This window comes from Pteropus vampyrus, unplaced genomic scaffold (assembly GCF_000151845.1).
Source record: "Pteropus vampyrus isolate Shadow unplaced genomic scaffold, Pvam_2.0 Scaffold147, whole genome shotgun sequence".
Lineage (NCBI taxonomy): Eukaryota > Metazoa > Chordata > Mammalia > Chiroptera > Pteropodidae > Pteropus > Pteropus vampyrus.
The window spans coordinates 3,244,498-3,262,999 of record NW_011888928.1 but is presented as its reverse complement, the minus strand read 5'-3'; the positions used below and the strand labels follow the sequence as shown (position 1 = coordinate 3,262,999).

The following is an 18,502-nucleotide window of genomic DNA, read 5'->3' as shown; positions in this document are numbered from 1 at the left end:
CCTATACCTATCTCAACAGTCTCCTGAACAAAGTCTGCCTGACCATTTTTTTACAAGCATCATGAATAATTTTTTCTTTAACACAGGTCACATAGAGAATAAGTTGATTTGGACTCAAGTCTCTTTGACTCCAAAGGCCATTCTCTTCCCTATGTCACATATTGTTTCTCTTCCTTCATTAAACATTTCCTGAGCACCTACTATGTGCCAGACCCTATGCTGAGCCCAAAAGAAGACACAAAGGTAAGTAATAAACATTTCTTCTCTCCAAGAGGGAGAAATAAAATCCTCCCCATTCAGCCCATTCTCACTCCGAGGGTCAGCACCTGTTTTCATAACATTTGCATACAAGCTGTGGGGAAGGGAGGGCTTGGGTGCTACAACAGCAGACCTGAGTAGGTACAAGAGACTCTCAGCCCACAAAGCCAAAGTATTCACTGCCTGGCCCTTTACAGGAAAAGTCTGCCGACAGCATGCCAGGCCCCAAAGACACACCATCAGTTATTCCTTGGCTCAACTCTATGAGGCTCATCCTACTATTACACCTATTTTAGAGATGAGGAATGAGGCTCAGAGGCATGAGACGATTTGGCACACTGCTGGGAAGGTGGAAAATTGAAGAATTCCAAAGCCCTCCACCCAGAAGTGGTGGACTTGAAAGCAGGCCGTAGGTAGAGAGACGGGGTGGGGGGCGGGGAGGGGGGGTAGCAGGGATGTTTGGGAGACTGGACATTTAGCCAGAGGAGAGGACATGAACAGAGGGTCTGAGTGCTGTCCCCAAACACCTGAAAGACCCATTTGTGGGAAGCAGATGTAGATATCTGAACAGCTTTAAGGGTATAACCAAGACTAGTGAGTAGACAATTCAAGGTGGTAATCTTTTACTTTCTATAAAGAATTTACTCACAGTTAGAGATATCCAAGAATGGACTTAGCTGCCTGGTTAGGTGTTCAAGTAAGGGCCATAAAATCTCTGGGTGAGGAAGGGCTTGGCAATTCAAAGATTTGGATTTGGCGATATTCAATGGTCTTCTATCTCTGATCTTCATAGATACATGCACCAGGAAGCTGAAGGCGTTAATCTACCACTGTAATAACACTGACAGCCACCAGGTGGCAACAAAGCCACATCTTCTGCACCAAGAATCAATTCTTAGCCTACAGAAACCTAATTGGGAAACAAACAAACAAAACATATAAACAAGTAATTGATTCAGACAAATTAACATTCATGGGCAAAGACTATGAATCAAGTCCTCAGTTGAGCTTTAGTCCCCAGCACAACCCAGAGAACTTAATATCAAGTAATTTTTTTGAAAATAATCCTTTTCAAAAATTTTTATAATATATATACAGCAAAGTGCACAAATTATAAATGTACAGCTCAATGAATTTTCACAGAGCACACCTGTGTAAACAGCACAGCTCAAGAAACAAAATATGACATGAACCCCAGAAGTTCCCTTTCTAGTCACTCCCCACCACCTATCCTGACCTCTCACACCATGGATTAGTTTTGCTTGTCTGTCAGTTTTCCATATATGGAATCATACAGTATGGGCACCTTCATGTCTTGCTTGGACAGTCATATTTGTGAAATACATTGATTTTGCTTTCAGGTCATTGTGGTTTTCTCATTGCTGTGTAGTAGTGTGTGGTGTGAATAAACCACAATTGCTTTGTTCATTTTCCTATGGATGTGCATCTGAGTGGCTTCTAGTTTGTGGGTACTGCACATAATGCTGCTATGAATTTCTAGTACGTTCCTTATGGAGTATGTACACATTTCTATTAGGTGTGGAATTGCTATGTCGTGGGAATAGACACTGGCGGCTTCATCTTTACTAGACAGCTCTAGTAGACACTAAAGTGACAGATTTTCAGTTTTCCAAAGTGACTACAAATTTACACACTCACTGACAATGTATGACAATTCTGGTGGCTCCATAGCCATGGCAGAATTCCGTTTAGATAAGCTTTGGTGGAGGAAATGTGGGGTCTGCAGTGAGCACTGCGGCAGCTCTGTGCCCTCAGAGGGTGTGTGTGTCTGGGCGGCATGACTGGGTGAGCACGAACCAGGAGGAAGATTCCATCCCACCAGCATATCCTGATGAGACCTTCAGCACACTGGTACCTGCTGGATGCAGAACCTCACTTCACATGCTCTTAACAATTACCAGAACGGTGCAGCACTTACAGCTTCTGTAACACCATAATGTCTCTTCCCCTACCTCTTTAGCCATTCCTTCCCAGTCCCCTTTCCTGTATTCGCCGGGAATAAAGACATATTCCCAGTACTTTCCTAAGTGCTGAGGATATAACAGTGAAGAGCCAGACAACACCTCTGCTCTGATGAAGCTTAAGTTCTAGTGGGGGTGAGGGAAGGCGGTAAATAAATGTCAGGTGTTGAACATTCTATTTAAAAAAATAATAAAACAGGGTAAGAAGATACAGAGTACAAGGAGGATGCTATTTTAAAATTGGTGGTTACAAGATCACCTTACACTAGTTAGAATGGCTATTATCTAAAAGAAGTGTTGGTGAGGCTGTGTAGAATAGGGAACACTTGTGCAGTGTTGGTAGGCATCTAAATTGGTAGTCACTATGAAAAATAGTATAGAGGTTCCTCAAGAAATTAAAAATGGAACATCTGATCCAGTAATCCTGCTTCTGGATATATATCTGAAGAAAATGACATCACTACCTCAAAGAGATATTTATACTACCGTGTTCACTGCAGTATCATTTACAATAGTCATGATATGGAAACAAACCTAAGTGTTCATCAAAGGATGAATGTATTTTTTAAGAATGTGTGTATATACAACGGAATGTTACTCAGCCATAAAAAAGGAAATCCTGCCCTTTATGACAGCATGGATGGACCTCGAGGGCATTATGCTAAGTGAAATAAGTCACCTGGAAAAAAGACAAATACTGTATGTTCTCACTTATATGCAGAATCTAAAAAAGCCAAACTCAGATATAGAGAAAAGAATAGTAGTTGTCAGTGGTGTAGGGTGAGGAAAATTGGGAAAATGATAGTCAAAGAGTACAAACTTTCAATTATGAGTAAATTCTGGGCAGCTAATGAACAGCATAGTGACTATAACAATACTGTATTAAATACCTGAAAGTCATTGAGAGTAAATATTAAACGTTATAACCACCAAAAAAAAAAAAAATGGTTGTGAAGGAATGGCGGTATTATAATTATTTTGCAACATATACATGTATCAAATCATCACATTGTCACCTTAAACTTACACGTTGTATGCTAATAATATCTCAATAAAGCTGGGAAAAATAAAATAAAATGAGTGGTTAGAGGAGTGATAAGTTTACTCTGAGTAGAACCCAGAAGTGAGGGAATAAACTACAAGAAAACAGAACTCCAGATACAGAGAACCAGTCGGTGCAAAGGCACAGCGGCAGTGTATTCCATTGCTGAAGTAGCACCCCCAGGGCTTACAATTTTACAAAGTGGTCTTCTTGTCAAATAGATGTCTAGCAGTGAAGTGGCAGGGTCAAAGACTTGTGACTTTGTCAGTTGACCACTACTTCCTTGAAACCCTTTCCTCTCTTGGCTTCTGTGACACCATATTGTCTCTTCCCCTACCTCTTTAGCCATTCCTTCCCAGTCCCCTTTCCTGTATTTAAGTAAATTTCAGGAGACAGAATAATGCCCCATCCCCAGATGTCCATGTCATAATCCCCAGAACCTGTGTCTATGTTACCTGTGGCAAAGGGGACTTTGCAGATGTGATTAAGTCAACGATCTTGAGATAGGAGATGATCCCTGATTATCAGGGTGGGCCCAATGTAATCATAAGGGTTCTTATAAAAGGAAGCCAGGAGACTCAACATCAGAGATGTGACAATGGAAGCAGGGGCCAGGGTCAGAGTGACTGAATACAAGGTCTCAACCAAAGTTAATGGCTTTGAAGAAAGCAGAAGGGGCCACGAGCCAAAGAATGCAGTCTTTCCCTAGAGCCTCAGAAGGAATGCAGCCCTGCTGTCCCTTGATGTTAACCTAACGAACCATTCCAAACTGCTGACCTCCAGAACTATAAAATATTAATTTACCTCGCTTTAAGCCACTAAGTTGGTGGTAATTTGTTATAGCAGCCACAGGAATTATATATAGGAATTAACAGCGTGTCGTTCTGAATTTTCTTCTGCTCCCCATCTACATTTACTTTTTTAGGGTTTTCATCCAGTTTGTGACAAACTCGTAAATTTATATCTCTAATCCACTCTGTGCATTTTTTCTACTTGACAGTAATAGATTTTACTTGCTCAGAGGTTCTTTAAGCATTTGCTGGGCATGTGCCTGGATGCCATGAGCCCAAATTCATGTACTCGGTAAGAAAAAAAATTGTATATTCAGAGTTAATCATAGTCTAATCATTACATTTCCTCAGCATATTGCTCAGATAATATCGGATATTTAAATAGCTTAGCATATCCCTACTCTTTTTGAGTGGTGAAACCTCATTATCCTCCCACTCCTTGTTGAAAACTCTGGTTAATCCTTGAACACTTAAAATACAAGGGAAGCCCACTCTAAGCATCACACATCCCGTCAGAAGCAATACATCAGGGGACGATTCTGTGGCTCAGCAAACATGTGTCAACATCTGGAGACACCGTTGGTTGTCACGATTGGGGGGAAGGGAAGAGCTACTGGCATCTAGCAGGTAGGCACCAGCCAGGGATGCTACTAAATATCCCATAATACACAGGACAGCCCCAACAACAAAAAATTATCTACCCCCAAATGTCAATAGTGCAAAGGCTGAAAAACCCTTTCTAGATGAATCCTGTACAGATGTTTTTTCAACGAGAGTTTGGATTAGCTTGGCAACATTTAACCCAGTATCACAGTCGGAATATACTTTTAGTTTTAACACCTCAGAGGCTCTTTCAATCATCTGATTCACATTTTTTTTCAAACCCTTTCACTGAGTTTCCATTTCTGAATTCTGTTTCTGGAGCAGCCCATACTACATTCATTCCACTCCATATAAACATACTTGAGTTGCCATGTTCTCTCAAAATCCATTCAAGACGAGACAGCTTCTGGAATGCTACATTTTTCAGACATAAGAGAGCAAAACCTATCAAAAGATAGTTTACACCTACTTCGGATCACATGGTGCTTGGGAAATTCTTTTGGTTTCTAGCTAACATATATAAGAATATTCATTGGATTGAAAAACACGAATGTACACTCTAGACTGTACTTTATGATCTGGGTAATTGTGGATTCAAAGTTATTAACTCTCTTGTGAATCAGATTCAGGTGACTCTCTCTCTCTTACTGATAAGACTCCCACAGTTACCTCCACAATTTTAGAATGAGCAGTGATCTTTATGTGCCACAATTGTAGTTGTCCAAGGAAATGAGTTCTCATGTTGTACATTAATTTCTGTGAGTTGTTCTTCCAAAATATCCATAGAGGTGAGTAAGATCATCAGCAAGACTCCACAGAATGTTGATGGCCCAGCACTCCCTGCAGTGACAATATTTGACACCGTTTCCTCTTCTGTAGCCAATGTTACTTAGTTTTTTTGTTAAGAGTAGCCACTGGGCTCTGGGGAAAAAGAGGTGAGAGAAAGCAGAGGAGGATGTCAGTTGCATCTTTCTCTATGGGTAAATGAACTGCAAGAAGGGAGGAAACACCCCACTGTGAATACGCATCCTTTAATAAGTACTACCCTGTTACCTTCCCCAAAAGAATGTTCAGTCCCACCAATTTCTGGTTCTCTTCTAGTTAATAATGAATTTTAACAAATTTTAAAGTATTGACAATTTGATGAGTGAAAAAAATGTTATCATATTGTTGAATTCTCCTTTCTCTACTATATTAAATGATTTTTTAAAAAGGATAAACCTATGTATTTTAAGCACAGTATAGCCTCTACCACTAGATGCCAGTATTAACACTCACCCTCCCGCAGTCTTGACAACCTACAAGTCTCCAGACTGCCAAATGTCCCCCCTACCTCGCTTTCAACCAGAAACTGAAGAATATCAAGATTGCACTACTCAAGAAGAGCTAGGATATACGGAAATATCTAAACAGCCAGTATTAGCTCAGTAGTACCCTTTTCTCTCAGCTTCTGTGACACTATGCCCTCCCGGTTTTTTCCACACCTCTGTAGTCTCCTTTCCTATATTTCAGAATACTCCAGGGTCTTCTACTCTCCTATACTTACTCCGTTGGCGTTTTCACCTAGTTCTCAAGCTTTAAATGGAATTTCTAGTGATAAACTCAAAAATGTATATTTCTGCTACATAGATAATGTACCTTCCAAACCAACAGGGGAAGGGATGGCGTTGGGGCAACGCACTCTCCATATGGGGAAGAAAAAGAGCGCACCTCTGTAAGAGGGCTGCCAAGTCCTGCTCAGTTTTCTTGGGCCAGAGGCCTGGACCGTGCTACCTTTGTGAACACCTACGGCGAACGTGGGATTGCCATGTACAGAGCAACCTCTAGGTGAGTCCAAATGTCAGTGCTCTTCATGAGACCACAAAGAGGGAAACGTGCAGGGAGGCGGGTGAAGGCTGATGATGGCTATGAGCGAGACACGAGGGAAACCAGCAGGGCTGTGAGCTTGCAACGCGATTCCAGACGGGTCACCCCGCCCTTAGAGCTCAAAACTCAGATGCTGTGAAATGGGCTAACCAAGTGTGTTCGAGAGCGCGTTCCCCGCCCAGCACAGCCGGTGCCGACCGGTGGAGCAAATGCGGTCTCGTTTTAAGGGACCAATCAGAGACCACAAAGGCCTAGTACGACAACCTCTAGAACCAATGGAAAACGGAGAGTCTCCTAGCTTGCCTTCCTAGCGCCAGTCCCGGAGAAATAACGCTGAGGAAAAAATTTTTACTAAGTGCAAATTAGAAGACAAGTCCGCGTCTGGACGAGGGGATATTACCCTTACAAAGATGGGTGGAGAAAATTTTCTGAGCAGGTAAAAAAAAAAAAAAACCACACTTCCCCAAGAACTCGCCGGCGGACCCACGAGTCACCCTCGCGCCCAGGGATCCAGCGCGGGAGAGTACGTGCTGCGCGGTGACGTCACGCGCTGGGCCCCGCCTCCGGCCGCCCGCCCTTATAGCGTAACCCTGGCGCGCGCGCACCATTGTGTGGCTGGACTTGGCCGCCGCTACCGTGAGGCGCGTGTTTGGGTTCTTGCCGTTCCCGCACTCGCACCGCGGCTTCTACCTTGCGGTCCGCCGTTCGACAGCCAGCCCTCGGGCCCCCCCGCCCGCCAAGGACATGCCGCGCGTCTACATAGGACGCCTTAGCTACCACGTCCGGGAGAAGGACATCCAGCGCTTTTTCAGTGGCTATGGTCGCCTCCTCGAAATAGACCTCAAAAATGGGTGAGTTGGACCTGGGCGCCCGCTTCCGCCCTCACTGCTTCGGGCCTGGCGGTGGCGGGACACCCCAAGAAGGAAAAGGCTGCCAAGGCCGCGACGCCGCGTGGCAGGGCCTCCAAGATGGCGGCGACGCGGGGCCTCGGGAGCGCGCGGGGGTGGCGGTGGCCGCGGCCGCGCGTGCGTGCGTGCGCGCCCCCGGCCTAACGGCGCCACGCCTGTCCCGGCTCTCGCACCGCTCTTAGGTACGGCTTCGTGGAGTTCGAGGACTCCCGCGACGCCGACGACGCCGTTTACGAGCTGAACGGCAAGGATCTCTGCGGCGAGCGCGTGATTGTGGAACATGCCCGAGGCCCGCGCCGCGATCGTGACGGCTACAGCTACGGAAGCCGCAGTGAGTCCCAGCCCCGCGCGCTCCGCGTCCTTGGGACCGAGGGGGGGTAGACGCAGGACTAGGGGGGGACCGGGGTGGGGCCTCCCAGCCCAGGCAGGCGCAGTGGGTGGTGTCGTTTGACTCGGGTGTCTCTGGGCCCCGCTGCCTTCACGCCTGTCCGGTGCAGCCACGGGACGCCGGAGCGCGGGGATTGGGTTGTGGGTTTTGCCTAGCCAGGGTTTGGGTATTTGGGAGGTTTTTGCTAAGTGGGGAGGTGGGTGGCTTGTGCTGGGCCCCTGTCAGCACTGTCGTGAACTCTACCTACAGAGGAAGTGAGGGATGGCTGTATTTATTGTATCCCCCTTGCTTACCTGTCAGTGCATTTGCTAGAAATGTAAATGTCAGCGTAGAAGTTGGGGGTCAGGCTGGGGTGGAGGTGGGGACGGGGTAAGGGGAGGAGTTTTAGTTTAGATCTGAAACTTACTAAAATTGGCGGGGGCCAAGGAAAATAATATTTTGAAGTAATGTGGTATTTACCACAAGTAAATAAATAAGCTTTATGCTGTATTTGAACTAGTGGGGGCATGTTTTTGGGAGGAGGTGGGGGGATTTTTGGTTATGTTAAATGTTTGATGTTGAAATTGTTGCATGTTGAATTCAAACTTTTTAACAAGTCCTTGATGTTTCAATTTGAAAGTGACCAATGGGGCTGAGGCTGTGTCCACTGAGGCTAAGATGACTGCCTTTCCTGATTGGCCTTGGCTTTTCCATACATTGTGTGACCCTTGCCCTATGACCCTTTGGCTGACCTTACCGGAAGCCATGACGACAGCAGCCTTTTGCCATTAGACGCAGGGTGATGGTGAGGATTCCAAGGGTTAGACAAAACTGGTTAATCTGAACTAGGTGACTGTTACCTTGCGTGTTTTGTGGCCAAACCACCACCAAAAACCTCACACTGTGATGTAAGTACTTAGTGTAACTAGTAAACATTTTTGTAAAATGTAGAAATGCATGTAATCAGTTAAGTTTTATATTTTACAATGTTCTGTAAAATAAAACTTAGCGAGGTAAATTGAATAAAGGAGCAGTCACTCTCTAACAGATTGTAGGAGAAGTTTAGTTGGATTTAGTCTATTTGGCTTGCCCTTAACTTAATTTGTGGCAAATCACAATTGTATGAAAGGTTTAGCATATAATAGCAAAGTCCTACTCCAGTAAATAAAAGTTGATATGTTTGTACTAACTTTCAAAAACGTTATGGATTCCTATCATTACAAAGCATCTAATTGTTCCCTTCGTATGATAAAGGTGGTGGAGGTGGATACAGCAGTCGGAGAACTTCTGGCAGAGACAAATATGGACCACCTGTTCGTACAGAATTCAGACTTATTGTAGAAAATCTTTCAAGTCGTTGCAGTTGGCAAGATTTAAAGGTATGTGCTATAATTCAAAGTAAAAATACTAATGTTTACAGCATAGGCTCATATTTTACTTTTCCATTTCCGAGAGGTATATAATATGTAGATGTTTAGATTTTTGGGCCTCACCTGTCTTGTTGCTCTTTTAGGATTTCATGAGACAAGCAGGTGAAGTAACCTATGCGGATGCTCACAAAGAACGCACAAATGAAGGTGTAATTGAGTTTCGCTCCTACTCTGACATGAAGCGTGCTTTGGATAAACTGGATGGTACAGAAATAAATGGCAGAAATATTAGGCTCATTGAAGATAAAGCACGAACAAGCCATAGGCGGTCTTACTCTGGAAGCAGATCAAGGTAACTTGAAGGATGTGGAGAGGAGAGAAAATATTTGTTAAGAATGAAGGAAGACCAGCCATATTTCCGTTAATACTTAATTAAAATTTGATCAGTTCTTAGTTGTACATAATTGGGTCCTCTTCCGGATGTTTTGATGGTAGATGTAATTTGTAGTGAGCAACTTGTTTGTCTATTGCTTTTCATGACACATTCATGTTTATGTTTTGAGATTATGATATTATTGTGGTTCTTACAGATCACGATCTAGAAGAAGGTCACGAAGTAGGAGTCGCAGGAGCAGCCGCAGTAGATCACGAAGTATCTCAAAAAGTCGCTCCCGGTAAATAATGTTGGGTCTTTTTCTGCAGTTTGTGGAGTACTTATTCTTGCAAGGTATTGATAAAGAATCTGGCTTTTCTTATTCAGCTCTAGGTCTCGGAGCAAAGGTCGATCACGTTCTCGGTCAAAAGGCAGGAAGTCTAGATCAAAGAGCAAATCTAAGCCCAAGTCTGATCGGGGCTCCCGTTCGCGCTCTCGAAGCAGATCTAAGGATGAGTATGAGAAATCTCAAAGCAGATCTCGTTCTCGTTCCCCCAAAGAAAATGGAAAAGGTGATATAAAGTCGAAATCTAGATCAAGGAGCCAGTCTCGTTCCAATACACCCGCACCTCCTCCACCCTCAAAGGCTCATTCTACATCCCCTCCACCAAAAAGAGCTTCAAGATCCCGTTCTAGATCCCGTTCAAAGTCAAGGTCACGGTCCAGATCGAGTTCCAGAGATTAACCCAGAACTCTATGTTCTTTGCACACTATTACGGAACACTTTCCTACTTGCTTAGGCAGTTACTCTTCCATTTATACTTGGCCTCTTCTGCAAGAGGAAATTTCCTGAAAACAAGGGCACACAGAAATTTGATTTGTGGCCAAATTTGATGAAAAAGATGAGGTTCTAAAGAAATGGTGGCATGAAGACCTTCTCCCTTCTTTATAGAATTAAGATAACTTTTGATTTTATAGCTTTTGAGCTAAAATAACTTTTGTAAAGATTAAGCTCATTTAGATTTTTTTTTTTTTTTTTTAAATATTTCAGCAGGATCTGCTGCAGGGGTTTTGTTTTGTTTGCTTACTTTTAAATTAACTTTCAAGCTTTGGATACTGAAGGCTTTAGAGGGAGAACTCATTTTGCAATTATGTTGGCTTTTTATAAAGCTTGAGTTACATAAGATTTCAATAAAAGTTTGCTACCAAGATGATTGCCTTATTGAATAGGTCACTATTAATTCCTTTAAATGTTGATATCTGCTGTTCGTGGAAACAATATAAATTCTACTTAAGTGTGTGTAAAACAAGGCAAGCCTCAGACCAGCAATAAATTATTCAATTTGGATAACATTTTGTGCTATTAAATTTGCCAAAGTCATTGTATTTGCCCCTTTCACATGTTAAGTTAAAAATAAAAGATATTTTGTAGTCAACCTGTTACACAGTTTTGCTTAAATTAATGGATTTTACATAATGAAACTTTCAAACTTTGAACTCTTGAAGAAATAGCACTTAATACTTGGTATCTCATACAGTCTGGTAACCCTACTTTCTGGAAGTGGTCAGTATAACTAGTGTTTTGTTAGAGTACGGTTCCATGTTCTTTAATATTTGTTACATAAAAATAGAAGTGGCCTTTCATCAGAAAGTTAGTATACAATTGTTCAAGTACAAAAGCAAATGCATTTTCTTTTGAAAGACGATATTTAACAGGCACTTAACAAATCACTTGGGAAAATCAGTTGCTGATTAAAGTCAAATTTCACCCAGTAATGTCTCCTTTGCAGTTCGGGTTATATGTTAATTGCTTTTAGATCATCCTTGTAAATTTTACAACACAAGGTTAGAGGGGGAATGGGTAAACTAAGTTTTTTGTTCTTATGAATGAAGCAATGAAATTGGAGACCAAATTATACTATAAATTTGTAGGAGTTACTTGATTATCAATTAGTTCATATAGCAGTAAGCCTAACTGAAATGACAGTTTGAGAAATGAATTAACCTTATATCTTTGTTCAGATACTGTCCTTTAAAATAAGCACTCATTAAACATTTACTGTCTTAAGAGCTTTTGCTAGGTAAGGTACCAAGGGTTGGGTCATGGTGATACACTGCTCATTGTGCCACAGGCATACAGCCAGTGTGTAGGATCAGTTAATCCAGAAGGGATATGTAATAAAGCTGCATGAAAAAATCAAGGCAAAGATCTAAGTGTCAAAACTGCAGAGTAGCTAGGAATACTTAATGAGTAAAATGACTTGTTCTTAAATTCCTGGGATTGTTACAAAATCTTAGAACCTGATCTTGGAAATGTAATGCCTCAAAAGATTGATGCTTCTTCCATGACCCTATTTTCTTTATTTTGATATTTTTTAATTTAGATGTTTATAAGAAATGGAGTTTTTTACTAATACGAATTTCAGGAAAGTAGTGTCCATAATTATAGTTTATTATTTTGCGAACTTGAAAGAACAAGTTAATGACAAGAGGCAAGCCTCCATTGCCTTTAGAATTTAGTGTTTAAGGACAAGTTAGTTTAAGGCTTGCCTTTTACCAAAGTTCTCTTGTTTCAGGGAAAGAAAGCTTTGGGGGGAGATTACATTGTGAAATTTGACTCTCAAAGTGTGCAACATCCTCATGTTAATGTTACATCACAGGTGTGATAGGTTTGTCTACATTGTTAGCTGGCCTTGTAGTGGATATAGGTAAATTCCTGCATCCATAAAAATTTTCTGGTAATTAGCAAAGGCCAATTTACTAAAAATCTAATGTTATTCCATATCGCTGCCTATGTCATTAGGTAAACCACTATTCATAGCATTGGCCCACTTGAGAACAGAGTAGATAAAATGTTTAGTTCCTTGCTAATTTGTGAATTGAATCTGGCAATCCAACATGCCACATACTGATCTGTAACTAGATGGCGTATTAAGCTAATAACAAAATAGAAGTGAGCATCATCTTAATTCTCCATTTTGAGTTTTATTAACACCATAGTACCTCTGGCCTGTTTTAAGTTCTACCTGCCCCTCCTGTGTTGTTACCATCCTTCATCTTGATTTCATCTTTCTCCCACTTTTGTTAACCTATTTTATGCTTTATGTCCTCAATAAAATGCTTACTGAGGGAAAGGCTTGTTTTGAATTTATTGTATATACCCACTTAGTGCAAATTCTTGGCAAGTGGACTCTTGAATTGGAGTTGTTCCTGACTTGAAAAAGATCTTGTTTTCACATCCTCAAAAACAAATTGGGGATCAACATAGTCATTACCTATTTTTATGCTTTCAGTCTCATAAAGTAGTAGGGATAAACCCTCGGGTCATGAAGGTTAAAGGTTAATATGTGGAAAGTACTTAGAACAGTACCATCAAATGCTATCTGCTAGCTATTATGAAGAATTAAAAACTCCAAATCGGGGTGGGGTAAATAATCTTTGTTGTATTAACCTTGCTTTATTTTTACATAAAATTTACCCATTTTTATCTTTTAGCAGTTAGAACATTTTCCATGGCAATTTATGCTTAAGAACCATGACATTTTTATTTACCTTGTTTTCAGAAAGCACTGTTTTCTGATTTCTTTCAGCTTCAGTCCTGTGGCAGTGGAACGTTTCGTTTACCTAAGTTCTGATCTAATAATTACAAAAGTAATGTGTATTTGGATAATACAGTATCAGAGCCCACAAACTATATTTTAGAGCTCTTAAATAGTTCAGCAATCTAGTAAATTATTAGTTTACCCTAATTTTTTTGCTTTTTGAGGCGGCAACTTTATCTTAAATAAAATGCATATTTGTACCCCATTTCACCATGTATGCTTCATTTGATAAAAGGATTAGTTCACATAATTACTTGTAGTTTGTCTTCCAGATTCTAAATAGTTTGTTTAGAATTGCCTAGCTATCTTATGGCAGCCCTCTATGTGGACCACAAGTATAGTCCTTTACTGACCTCAATTAACTTTTCACATTTGAATCATGGTTCAAAAATCAGAAGAACTAAGAGTAACATTAAACTCCACCTTTGATCCCTTAGAGGAAACCAGGATTATTAGGTCCTTATGCATCCTTTTGAGGATGCAAATCTAGAAAGATTCACATTGCCAAGGTAGTTTCATTATAGCTCATTTATGTATGAAGGCAAGTATATATACTGTCATACCTCAAACTAAGAAGTTAGAAATTAAATTTATGTTCACTGTTAACATCTGTATATTTGCACCCAATTTTGAGATCATTTTTAAGTATTATTAGCATGAAGATTTGAAAGCTGAGGGTTCTTATACGAATAACAATGCCTGTTTTAGATACTCAATTCCTCAGTGAAAAGCACTCAAGAAATTAGGATAAAGAGGCTCAGTATAGAATGAGTAGAGTTTAATTCACAAAATTTCAAACTTGAAAAACTTTGGAGTATAGTACAACTATCTTGTATTTTGTTTGTATTACATATTTTTTCCTGAGGTATCTGAAAGTAAGACATCTTGCTGTTTTATCTCTAAAAAACATTATTTCCTAGGAAAGGGGGCATTTTCTTATACAATTATGGTATGTATCAAAACTAGGAAATTGGCATTGATAAATACTGTTGTCTAATCCGTAGCACATATTTATATTTCATTAGTTGTCCTATAATGTCCTTTATATTTTTTCCCATTGGTCCTGGATCTTTTGCTGCATTTTGTTGTCATGGCTATTTAGTCTCTTAATCTGGAGTAGGTCTTCAGCCTTTTTCTTGACCTTTTTTTTAAGAGTAAAGTATATTTATTTTATAGAATTTCCCTTAATTTGGGCTTTCCTGATGTCTCATGACTGCATTTTTGGCAGGAATGCCCTCAATGCATCTTATCTAGTGTCACATAATAACCTGGGTCATTTGTCTTTTTTTGTTTTTAAGAGGAGAAGGAGCCAATCATTTAACAATATATGTCCCACTTCTTCCCCCAGAAAACTGAAGGAAATCCTAGACATTTCAGCTAAATATAGTTCAGTATATACCTATAAAAGATGTCCTGAAGTCTCAATCTACAAGTCCCCCTGCTTTAAGACTGCTTGGGTGTCTGTTTTTTTCATGTTGGCAGCCATTGATGACCTTTGCCTACATCCATTCAACCATGACGCCTGATTTTAAACTTTTTCAAGTTCTCTTTATTAATGATACTTTATCTTTGGTCAATGGTAGTCAATTCAAGTTGCCTCCTGAGTTTTTTTGAAACAACCCTAAGAATTGTAGCAACTTCCTTGCTTTTCTGGTATGCTAAGATTTCCAAGCTCATGTTTTTAGTCCCATACCTGGAATTAGTCATTTCTCTAAGGAGCCCTGATTATTTTTATTTGACAGTATTTAGTGACCATAATCTGGGCCCTTGCGGTGTTCATTGCTACTAGTTTATTCATAGGCCTTTTCAGCAGATAAAACCAGAGGACCCATTGCCTGATTCTCCTTCAGGCCACAGAGATCATGTTATTTTGTGCTCTTGTGAAGGTTCTCTTCAGGCTAACCATCCCCTTGACTCTGTCTCAATGCATGCAGCAGTTTTGAATCTCCTAACCATCTCAGTTGTGCTGTGCTCTGATTTGTGTCTCTCTTACCCAGTGGGGCCCACTAGTAGACAGCACTCTGTAGCTTGTAGCCTCCTTGCCCTACTGATGCTTCCTCAGCTGAATTCTGGGCCAGTTCTCTTGTACCTTCAAGAGAGTTTAAAGCAGATAATGTGTCATCTTACTCTGGGTAATAGGAGTAGAGGAAGAAGGAAGTTCAAAACCTAAATTTCAGTCTTATTCTGGGGTAGGCATCAGCATTGTAATCGGAATGAGCAAATAAGATCTTAAATTAGCTTTCAGCCACCTTTGCTATAGATGACATTGCCCTGCAGGCGTAGCAGGAACTCAAGCTCAAAGCCAGATAGCTGTGGCAGTGATTGTAATAAGAGGATTGATGCTTCATAGATGTTTTCAGGAAGCCCTCAAAGAGTATATCACCTTAAAATGCTGTGGTCCCAAGTCACATTCAGTAAACACTTATTAAAGGCCTTACCAGATGTGTGGTAGATTAGATTACTGTCAGAGATTTTATATATTTATGTACACATAAATACATGTATTTCTACATACCTTTTTTTTTTTTTTTTTTTGCATATCCTCTTTTCCCTTTCATGGGCAGAGTACTTCCCATCCCTTGATTTTGACCATGGAATCTTAACAAGCTTGACATATTTAGTAGGTTAGATATTGTCTTCCCTTCTCTCAAAGATGCCTACCTTCTAATCTCAGAAACGTGAATATGTTACCTTACAGATTAAAAGGGATTTTGCAGCTGTGATTAAATTAAGGCCTGAAATGGGATAATTCTGGTGAGCCCAGTGTAATCACAAAAATAATTCCCTAAAACTTCTGGAAAGGGCACTGTGCTGCCCACACCTTGATCTTGTCCCAGCAAAACCCATTTTGGACTTTTGATCTCCAGAAATGTTGGATAAATTTATTTTTTAACTGCCGAATCTGTGGTAATTTGTTAATAGCTACAGGAAACAACATAACTAAAGGCTGAAGAAGCACAAATGAGCTTGGTCTTTTGCATCTCTGCCATTGCCATGAGAATAATTGTCACGCAATGACACTATGAAGGTGACTATGACCGTTGGCACTTTGTAAGAGGATCAGTTACTTGACCGACTACTATTGGTTTCTGTGGTGGTCAGAATAATAGTCCTCCAAAGATGGCCACATCTTAATTCTTGGAACCTGTAAATATGCTATTTTATATAGCAAGGAGGAATTAAGGTTGCAAATGAAATTAAATTTGCTAATCAGTTTACCATAAAAAAAGGAAGATTATCTTGGATTATCTGGGTGAGCCCCATGTATTCACAAGGGTCCTTAAAAGATGAGAAAAGAAGACAAAAGTTAGAATCAGTGATGTGATATGGAAAACTCTTACTGTCCAATGCTTGCTTTGATGATGGAGAAAGGGGCCTCAAGCCAAGGAAAGTGGACAGCCTCTAGAAATGATAAAGGCAAGAAAACGAATTCTAGAGCCTCCATAAAGGAATGCATCTCTGCTGACACCGTGAGATCTAGTGAGTCCCATTTTTAGACTTTTGACCTCCAGAACGAGATAGTTTGTGTTGTTTTAAGCTAGTAACCATGTGGTAATGTATATTGAGCAGCAAGAGAAAACTAAAACAGCTTGATCAAGTGATTTTTTTTTCATTGAGTTCCTTAGCTTCACTGTGTAAAATATGAACCCTAACAGTAGGTTGAGAACATGGTTCAGATATTTAGCAAGGTGGGGTAGGGGAAATAGCTGAGGCTCTGGCCCTCACTGAGACAATTTTTTCTAATGGTTACAAATAAAGCTTCCATTCCCAAAGCCAAATACAAATTTTGTCAGTCTATGATGTGCTGGATAACATACACTCATGCCCAGAATAAAACAGGACTTGAAGTTAACTATATTTGGTGGAAACTCGGGCCACCCCTGCCTTTCCTACTATGGGGCCCACAAAACGCATAGTCTGGGGATGGAGGATGTCCAGTCTTTATACAGGGGGTTCAGGTCCAGCTCCCAGTATCACATGGATCCAAGATCCCATCTCATGACATTATGCGTGTGATGAAACCCGAGTCTCTAGCAGCTGGTTACTGTCAGTCTCTATCCAATAACTACCTCCAGGACAAGGGAGCCATCAGGCCACCCACTCCTTGCTGTTTCCTTCTCTGTTTCTAACTCCTTCTGACTTCCCCTTCTTGCAAGTTCATTAATTTCCTTCTTGGCTTGCTTACTTGTTTCTTTTCTTGTAATATTTTATCCAGGATTTTCAGGTGTTTGTGCTAGAAAGGGCTCCCTATTAGCAAAGCCTGCCATGTTGCTGGACCCAGAAGTGTTTTTGCACTTACATGAAGGGCATATCCTGATGATTTTCTTAGAATATGTGATTTAAAATCTGTAGGAACAGAAAGGTGTGGGCTGCTTACAAACAACACTTCTCAGTGCTTCTATTCATCACTTCAAAGATGTTGGGGTCTTGAGTAAGGGCATTGGTTGGAGAGGACACTGGGGACACTGGGGGCTGTGACTTGAGGAAAGGATTGGATGTGTTCACCTCCTCTGGAGGGCATAGTGGACCAGCAGAGCTAACTCTGGCTGTATAAGAGGCAGAACCTTTCCCAAATCTCATCGGCCTGGGAGGGATCTCCATCCCTGATGGTGTCCAAGCAAGCCAGCCCACCAACATGCTGTTAATGAGCGGAAAAATAGTGTCTCAGCAACTCAAATCTGTGGCGTTCATTCCTGGGTCCCCCAGCTCAGATTCTACTTGTCTGGCTTAATCACTGTCTCAAAGAAGATGCATGCTATTGAGAAGCCATATGTTTGCATAGTTTCACCACTCTATTTAACTCTTCTGAATACCTAAAATAAACCCTTTGGAATCCAGAACAAGCACAATCTGGGTAGAGATGAGAGAAAAATGAGCTGATGGTTGTGTGCGTGTTGGTGTGTATAAAGAAACTTCTATTGTTATGGCAACCAGCATCCTCAACTGATGCAATTCTGTTCCCAATAATACAAGATGTGATTAAAAATTGACATTGCAGCTAGAAAGAACACACGCAACACATTGGCGTGGCAACCAGAATAAAGTCTGCGTAAATTTAAACCTGATTACAGCAATTTGGGGATTTTACCTACAATTAGGAATCTTTTTCTCATCAGGACTTGAAGTCAGGAGTCTTTAGGTCTGACCTGTGGTCACAGCCTTAGGCCAAATTGACCTCAATGTCCTTTTCTGTAAAATAAGGAATTCGATTAAATCATTGGTGTGGGAGAGGGGGCTAGGGCTCTGGAATGTACCAAGAGTTACTATCTTTTCATCTGTATGCAGTACATCATTTAGTCAACAAATATTTATTGAGTACCCACTCAGCATCTACCTCTG

The 18,502-nt window shown here is 41.0% G+C and overlaps 1 protein-coding gene and 1 long non-coding RNA gene across 2 annotated transcripts in view; one reads left to right on the top strand and one right to left on the bottom strand.

The window, feature by feature from the left end:
- The window catches only part of LOC111745163, a 30,394-nt gene extending 23,313 nt beyond the window's left edge, over positions 1 to 7,081 (bottom strand). The window contains exons 1-3 of the long non-coding RNA XR_002782517.1: positions 6,387 to 7,081; positions 5,346 to 5,597; positions 908 to 1,168 (exon numbers count right to left, since the gene is read on the bottom strand). This is a non-coding gene — a long non-coding RNA (uncharacterized LOC111745163). The remainder of the gene's footprint in view (positions 1 to 907; positions 1,169 to 5,345; positions 5,598 to 6,386) is intronic.
- Positions 7,082 to 7,140: 59 nt separating this feature from the next.
- SRSF6 (serine and arginine rich splicing factor 6) lies at positions 7,141 to 10,996 on the top strand. The gene is made up of 6 exons (XM_011369387.2): positions 7,141 to 7,393; positions 7,633 to 7,781; positions 9,072 to 9,196; positions 9,331 to 9,539; positions 9,778 to 9,861; positions 9,948 to 10,996. Exons 1-6 carry the CDS (start codon positions 7,287 to 7,289, stop codon positions 10,303 to 10,305), a joined length of 1,032 nt encoding a protein of 343 aa, XP_011367689.1. The 5' UTR covers positions 7,141 to 7,286; the 3' UTR covers positions 10,306 to 10,996.
- Positions 10,997 to 18,502: the final 7,506 nt, after the last annotated feature.

What these genes read in the sequence shown, in the direction of transcription:
- SRSF6 (XM_011369387.2), top strand. Translation starts at nt 7,287, where the DNA reads ATGCCGCGCGTCTACATAGGACGCCTTAGCTACCACGTCCGGGAGAAG. An exon ending in GAAATAGACCTCAAAAATGG is followed by an intron (nt 7,394 to 7,632) that starts GTGAGTTGGACC and finishes CACCGCTCTTAG; the next exon opens with GTACGGCTTCGTGGAGTTCG. An exon ending in CTACAGCTACGGAAGCCGCA is followed by an intron (nt 7,782 to 9,071) that starts GTGAGTCCCAGC and finishes CGTATGATAAAG; the next exon opens with GTGGTGGAGGTGGATACAGC.